The 8,302-nt window shown below is 44.8% G+C and overlaps 1 protein-coding gene across 1 annotated transcript in view; it reads right to left on the bottom strand.

Annotated features, from left to right (window-relative positions):
• MNT (MAX network transcriptional repressor) overlaps positions 1-7,844 on the bottom strand; it is a 67,141-nt gene extending 59,297 nt beyond the window's left edge. Inside the window, exon 1 of the mRNA XM_077836429.1 lies at positions 7,587-7,844. Coding sequence (XP_077692555.1) covers positions 7,587-7,659 — 73 coding nt within the window. The 5' untranslated portion in view covers positions 7,660-7,844. The remainder of the gene's footprint in view (positions 1-7,586) is intronic.
• Positions 7,845-8,302: the final 458 nt, after the last annotated feature.

An 8,302-nucleotide genomic window follows, 5' to 3' on the forward strand; every position in this document is an offset into this window, starting at 1 on the left:
TACTATTACCCCCATTTAACAGATAGGGAAACAAACATGCTGGGTGAAAAGCTGGCACCATTGAAGTCAAATGGGAATTATGGCATTTGCTTCCACGGGGTCAGGATATCACCCATGGAATTTAAATGACTTTCCCCAAGGCCACACAAGCAGACAGCAGCAGAGCTAGGAGAAGAAGCCAGGAGTTTCTGGTTTCTTTACTGCTCAGCCCACTAACCAACCGTATCTCCTTAGACAATGATCCAAAATACTTTCTTTTTAGTGTGTCAAACACAAACAAATTGTGAAGACAGCACCAGCTTGAGAGAAGGTTTAAATTCCAGCTACGCAGAGATACTCTTTTGCTCATCAGATCACCTGTCCTGATTTGCTGTACACGTTAACATGCTGTACTAGGTTTGCATTCATCATAAAGTTTAAAAAATAAAAAGGGTGAACACAACAGCTATTTAGTCAAATGGTAAAGTAACAAGATAGGTCAGGGATATGAGAGGCAATTATTTTCTTGAAACCAGCCCGCTGTCAATATATTCTGTGGTTTCAGCAGGCCTGTGCAGACTCATAAAAGTCAAGCTAGTGTTTATATCAACAGAACTATGTCCACCTGCCATGCACCCGTTATGGCACATACCTCCTCTCTGACCACAGTGAAGCTCCAATGCAATTGAACTGGGAGCCTTTGAGGGAAGAAAAAAATAAAATCCCCACCATCTTCTTTGGGGAAGCACAGAGTCTAACCTCTGGAAAGAATCAAACTGCTGCATGCAGCATGACTAATGACAAAGAAGGTGGTAAGGCTAGTGGTTAGAGTGGGAGACCGTGAAATCAAGATGCCTGGGTTCTGTGCTTAGTGTGCCAGCAACTTACAGTGTGCTCTTGGGCGTCACTTACAGGCTGATTTTCAGGGGGTGACTGCAACCGGAAACAGGGGAGCTCAGCACTTCTAAAATTAGGCCATTCACCTCTTTGTGTTTCAACTTCCCCATCAGCAAATTAGGCATGCGGCAATCTTGAGCAACCCTACAATAACAATCCATGCATGCAACTGGCAATTAAGAGCAACACTACAACAACAAAGATCAAGACAAAAATAAATGCTAGTAAAGAAGCAGATATTTTTATTTTATGAAGCATGTGTGTGTGTATGCAACTCATGGAGGGCTGAAGGACAATGTCCATTTAAAGAGAAAATACATGCACAGTTCCCTCCTCTAAAACACAATCCCTTAATTATATTCTTATGTGGTACAGAGTCTGTGCTCCAACCTGAATGGAGATGGCAGTTTCCCACTTGTGCCATCTCTTGCAGACCCTGGCACATCTTTTAGCAAAGAAACTTGGCACCTGTTTTAATCATGGTACAACTTTTAGATCCTGTACGCACTGGCGTTTACTCCAGAGGTCCCTACCTAACCTACACCGTGCTGTCGTATACCACTTAACAACATATTTAGGTCCTGTTGAAGCTGTTATTTGAAACCATGTTAGCATGTATCTGAGGCATACTAAAATATCATAGCACCCAAGCACTTTTCTAGTAAGAACCATTTTTAAACACAGTTTGAACAGCAGACAAGGCATTACAGCCCACGTATAGAAAAATATTTACCATTTTGGGGCACTGGGTAACAACAAGGTAGTTTCCCAACTGGATTAGAAACTGTTTGGTTTTGCTGAGGAATGTTAATGTGGCTAATGGCATGGTTTTATCTCATCCACGAAGGCAAGACCAAACTGTGTTATAAACACAATTCCCCAACACAGTAAATGTCCTAGTTTACCTGGGTCGTTAGAGAACTGAAGGAGTCGAACACCCAGGTTACCAGTTACAGTAAACAATCCCCTACCTGGTTTAGTTTTTTCTTCACATCTGAAAGGATGGAAGAGCAACAAAAAGCCACGTATGTCTGATAGAAAATGCAGAACAGCCAAGAGCGAAGGCATCAGTGTAACTTCTGAGGATACGAAATATTCTGGAAATACTTGAGCCAGCTTTACAAAACATTTGGAAGCCACATGTGTGATCAGGGGAAACCAGCTTTCTGAGATACACAATTAAACCAAAGAGACATGATGCTAAGGAGCTAGTACTGTTTCTGCTGTGAAACTGACAATGTTTTATGCACAGGATTTGACAGTGACATGACAGTCCTACAAACACAGGATTTGCCATCTCAACTCAGACCACATAGTTCATTCCATCAAGCCTAATATCCTACTGGCCTTTTCTTGATGCTTCAGAGATCTCCTAAGCAACTGTTCAATGCAATATATGGGGTAGATATCTCCTTCACACTTCTGCAGAGATCAGCTGACTCCCTTAAGAATGTGATTTCATGACTATTTAACAAATGAAGCCTTCCCAGTAGTTCTTCCTTGCTGTAATCCCCAAAGTTTGAGAACATTCAAGCTGCAATCCACTAAGAGGGTCAATCTGGAGAGAAAAAAAATTACACACCAGCTGGTGATAGAAGCTGCTAGCCTGATCTCCCAGCAAGTCGAACAACATAAGAACCATTGATCTCTCACTGGATCTTACAGCTTCCTCTGTTTTCAAGCAGATCTTTTCCTCCTCAACCCTGACTCACTGCCAAGACCAGTCCGACCCTCATGCCTGCCCAGATGGGTGGAGGTCACTGAGCCTCTGCAGGTGGGTGCACTGCCCTAGATAGAATTCAAACTGGCCACGCTACCTCCTTGGAATATTCTTCCACTTCCTGCTATAAAGAACTCTAGAGTGTTCAGCCAATCTGGATTTCTGGACTGGCTGAATGCATCAGCACCCTGTGCTTGAACCAAAGGCCTCGCCCAGTAGGCTGTCCATTGGCCTCTTCCATTCTCACTACCAGGGGTGAGGGTGGCGCCTTTGTAATTTTGTGTCAAAGAGAAAGCTACATGCTTTACACTGTATTAATATTTGTCCCCCTTGGTATCTCTCGTCCCAAGTTGGTGTTATGTATTTGGGTCAAAGAAGGATCAAGTGCTTTAATACTACTTTGTAATTCTCTGCCCTTTAGCACCCTCGGCCCAGGGACCTCAAAGCAGTTGACAGACACTAGTGAATTACGCTTCACTACACCCTTGGGAGGCATATCAGCACTGATAGCCCCATTTCACACATGAAGCACAGAGAAGTAAAGTCATTTGCCCAAACTCATACTGCACAAGTCACAGAGCCAGGTGCAGAACTCAGGTCTCCTGTTTGAACTTTAGATTTCCTGAGACAGCATATACTGTACCCTAGTCACTGTCTTCTCGCCAGTGAATCAACGTGCCGCTTTGCTCTTACATTGCACAAGGCTTGTATTGAACAGGGGAAGCAAAGAGATGTACCCCGTACAGTAGGTAGTCACAGACAGTATGGAACCCTGGGTAACAAATACTGAAGTGAAAAGTTCCACTGCCACACTTACCATTTACGGGGATCTCCAAAACCAGAACCAGCCTTACTTTAATCTTCTCCTCCCCCAAAATAATTCCTTCCCCCTTTACATTTAACATTTATATTGTGGAAGAGCCTGGAGGCCAACAGGTCGCTTGCCCATTGGGCCGAGTGCTGTACAAATACACAGAAAATGACAGTCCACGCTCTAAAGCATTTACTGGTGTCTGGATCTTTCCCCAGAGCAGCACAGCAAATGACACCCTGATCTTTACCCTGCTAGCTCTGTCAAATGAACAGTTCCATGTTAGAAACATGATAGTCTCGCCAAAAAAAAAAAAAAAAAAAAGGAAACTCTAGCAGGGGGGACTCAGTGATTTCTTCCCGTCCAGTTCCATGGCTGGGTGGATGCATAAGGAGTCGTGGCAGAAAGTTTTCTCCCTCTCCGGCAATGGAATGGAGAGGGAGAGCAACATGGTCTATGAGTTTGGAGTTTACCCTGGACAGCTGGGCCTCCCGAGCAGCTTCCTGCTTCGCTTTCCCACAAGGCCAGTACATTCCAGTCTGTCCCTGCTAGAGCAATATCAAATCCCAACAGCACTGGCAGACACTCTTCCGGGGTCTTCCTGATTCCAGTGTCAGCCCCACACGTTTGCAGTTGCCCCAAATATTTTTTCTTGCCCATCGCTTCACCTATGTCACTCCGTCACCTTTGAGTTGCTCAACTGTTTCCTCTTTGCCCCATATATCAAGTCCATACAACTTGCTGTCTCCTTTGAGGCTGTACTCCAGACAGTTACTACCCATTTCTCTGACCTGGTCTCCTTTCACATCGACTCTCCCCTGCCACACACCCTCTCTACTTTGCCAGCATTGAGACCTCCTCTCAGAGCACTAGTAGTAAATATTTCTAATATGGTAGCATCCAAAGAGCCCACTCAGAATCGGGGCCATTGTGCTGAGTGCTGTACAAGCAGGGGGAAAAAAGAGACAATCCTTGCATGGAAGGGTCTACAAACTCAAGAAAACACCTTGGCGTCTTTTTCCTTTGTGCTTGGTTTGCCACCTCACCCTGCTCTAGCCCCTCCTCAAACTCAGTTCTGCCAGGAAGCCTATTTTTAACAAAAGTCCCCTGCAGCTAGCAAGCTGTGCACAAGCCTGGCTGACCCGAGCCATCCTTGTGCCTTCTCTCTCATGCCGCTGCCACCTGCTTGTGGGCGTTTGTGACCCTCACTTGTTGCGTCATGCTGAACTCACTTTGCCAGCCACAGCTGGGGCCATTCCTCTACTTGTTCTGAGACTGGCCTCCCACATTTCTGGGTGCCTGAAAAAATAACCATCTTCTCGAGAGGTGGTCTGCGCAATGAATGGCACAGCCTGACACCACGTCTCACATATTTAATCTCCTCTATTTCTAGAGTGCATTTGGCATGCAGCTAAGAATATTAACACTAACTAACCAGTGAGCAAGTCTGAATATGGAGACTGTAAACCATCACTGACTTAAATGTACACATGGATTTTTTAATTCACCCTAAAGCTGTACTGCTCCAGGATGCAGGTACAACTCCCGGCCTCAGCAATGACGTTAGCACTTGCTCAGGGAGGAGAAGATATGTTAGCCCACAAGCCCACAGTGACTATTTTCCTTTCTTAGTTAACCAGAAAGCTGTCTGCCCTTTCATGTCTCCAAGCTGCCTTTCTTCACAACATCCACTATGTCCTGCATGACTCATCAGTGAAACAATAGATTTTCGGCTCCATCCCACAGCAATGACACACAAAGAGAACTGTTCCTTCTTGCTTTTGCAGCAGGTACAGTAGTGTCACTGAGCTAATGCTGCATTAGAGCTCCAGCAGCCTTGAGAACATGCACATAAAATGAATAAATAAAAAGGGGAATCCCAAAATTCTACTGCAATATGTTCAAGAAGCTTGGCTTGAGAATAATTAACTGAAAGCCACTAATTGTATTAATACATTGCTAATCTAACAACACACACACACTTGATCTTCTCCTTTTGAAAAGGTTACACACATTGTTATACAGGAAGTGAATTATATCTGAGTTAAGGTCAATGACGAGTACAGAGATCCATCAGGAAAGGTGGCATTCTTGCCAAGCATCAAGCACCATCTGCATCTACAACTATCCTACCATGTGATTAAAAATGACAGGTCGGAAGTGGAGCTGCCCTACCCTACCCTATACTACCTCATACAGGAGGTCTCACCCTGCCCATACCCTCCTGCACCCACTATCATGAATGCCAGTAAAGGCCCTGAGTTCAGTTTTGACTATGCTCATCATGATGTAGGCCCAGGTCTGAAGTTCAATTAGAATGAGATTTCCGCACCCATTCAGCCAAAAATATCCCCACAAAGGAAGAGTTGTACATGTACACACACAAAATCGTCATCAGCCACAGGAAGACGATTTAAAAACTATCATTAAAATTGATCAAAAACACTGAAGGAGCCTCCCTGCAAGCAAGTGGGAATTGCTAGATCAGATTGATGCACTTAGGGACCGGGTCTGCCTTTGTGTGTGTTCGGCATGCCTAGCACAATGGATGCCACCACAATATAAGAAATTAAATAATCAAAACATATACACACGTTGTTATCTGCAGGATGAAGATCACATGGTGGGGGGGGTGAGAGAGATGAGCTGGAGGGAAAATACCGAAGTATAGTCCTTGCTGCCCTATTTTTATCCAGTTTAAACTATAAACCCCTTGGGGTGAGGACTGGTTCTTCCTGCATCAGAAGATGCACTGATAGACATATTTTGCACTTTACATTTTCAAAGCCTTGCACCAACATTAATTAGCAGATGATCGGGGGGGGGGGTGCGCGGGGAAATATTCTTTAACCCCCTGCACTTCTGATCTCCCCAGCTCCGACTGGTAGAAGCCCTTCCCCCAACCAACCACACGCTCTGTTGTAAGAATGAAAGTGCAGCTGTGAAGCAACCCAGCAGAAGCCCCAGAGGGAGTGTCCCCGGCGCACGTGGTAGAGGGCGGGGCTTGACACGTCATCCTCCCCCCATGGAACTAACTAGTTTGGAACGCAGCAACACGCTACATTCCAAATGGGAGAGGAAAGCTACAGCCCTGCCTTTGCCTTGGCCCAGATCCTTCCCCACAGACGGAATCAAGGTCGCACGAGAGCACGGATCTCCCCACCCACCCCCATCACACCACTGGCTTGGGGAGGGGGGAACCAACCCAAGGTTCCCCTCTGCACATTTCCAGGAAGGCAGAACATACAAAAAAGGAGAGAGGCGGAACAGTGGAGTGTATCATATGACACGCTATGTCATTTCATTATGCAAAAGCAGCCTCCCCTCACTCAGCTCTGCTGGAGTACTGCCACCGCCCTAAGATCTGAAATACAGGAGGAGATTTTCCCCACAAGGAAAAAAAAAAACTATACACGTTACATACATTAATGACCACTGTAAGAATTCAACCGCAAAGCAAATCGCAGGCAGGTTCTGTGAAGACAGGCGGGGAGGGGAGGGGGTCATCTTGGCGCATAACTACCCCCTCTCAACCCACCAGCCCAGACACACTATAATAATGATTTAAACACTTTAGGTTTTGAACCAAAAAAAAAAAACAAAAAAAAAACCCAGGCTTCGATTGCTCTGACTTTTTGAACATGATCGTTTTCACCCTTTCAGCAAAGAAAAAAAAGTGCATTTTGCAGACTCCCATTCAAAGAATAAGAGTCTCTACATTGTACACACATATGGATGAATGAGAGAGAAAAAGGGAGACAGCGTTAATCTACCGAAAAAGAGGGCTTTCCGATCGCCTACAGGCATGTGTCAGCACATCGCTACTAAACGCTCAGCTCCAACAAAAATTAAGACTGCCTGCTTCAGAGACGACGGGAAAGGCTAAAGGGAGACCGATTTAACTCCAAGCCCCTTTGCAATCATCCCTTACATTTATTTTAATTCAGAACATCATGTACTGGAAACCATGCTTTTTTCTTACAAAATCAGCTTTGAAAGCGGTGTACCCTCCACCCGCCTAAGACACAGTCAGTAACACACAGTGCAGCGACGGGTGACTGGAAATCAGGCTGCTTTCTTGTAAAAATAAAGACTATATTTTTTCCAGCTTTTGGAAAATGGTGTCCTGTGTCTTTAAACAGCTCTAATTCCGATTTTACATGCTGTCCCCCCCCTTACCACGTGTTTTCTGTTGTTGCTGGGCTTGCCATTCCAGAAATCTGGCCGCTTCCAAAAGCGTCTCAATGCTCATCTCTTGGGTTGCCTTTCAGTGGAGGATCCAAAATCCTGGAGACTTTAAAAAAAACAAACAAACCGGGGGTTCCCTCTCCTTTTCTTCTCCCAAGTAAAAATGCCTAATCAAACCACCCCCCGCCCCGATCCCCTGCGAATCTTCCAGACAAGAAAAGGGTTTGCAACAAGATGGCGATGAGTATGTAACAGAAACACAACAAGAAAAAAGGACTAACACTGCCCTCAGCTACTATACAGACAGCTGCAGACAAAACCCAGCCTGGATCTTTGTAGGTCACTGGACTGGAACTCGTCAATGCCATTTTGCAGGGGTGGAGTTTAACCATTGCTGTTTTGAGTGAATTCTCTTTACACAGAGGGAGCAGATCTGCCACAGCTCTTATTTGGGATCAGTTTTAACCATGTTGGGTTTTTTTTTAATGTCTCCTTTTCTCGACAAATTTATTTTTGCCAGTGTGTATTTTAGTGAGACATTTAAAATGTCATCTGCCATTCAGACTGGCATAGATAGAAAATATCTTCATGGAACTTTATTGTAACTTGGACTTGTTTGAGATAGTTTTTAAACTATCTACAGCTTAATCCAAAAAGACTCTGTCCCATAAATTAGACGGGTTTGGTCTGATTTTGGAGGGTCATTC

Source organism: Eretmochelys imbricata, chromosome 17 (genome assembly GCF_965152235.1).
Source record: "Eretmochelys imbricata isolate rEreImb1 chromosome 17, rEreImb1.hap1, whole genome shotgun sequence".
Lineage (NCBI taxonomy): Eukaryota > Metazoa > Chordata > Testudines > Cheloniidae > Eretmochelys > Eretmochelys imbricata.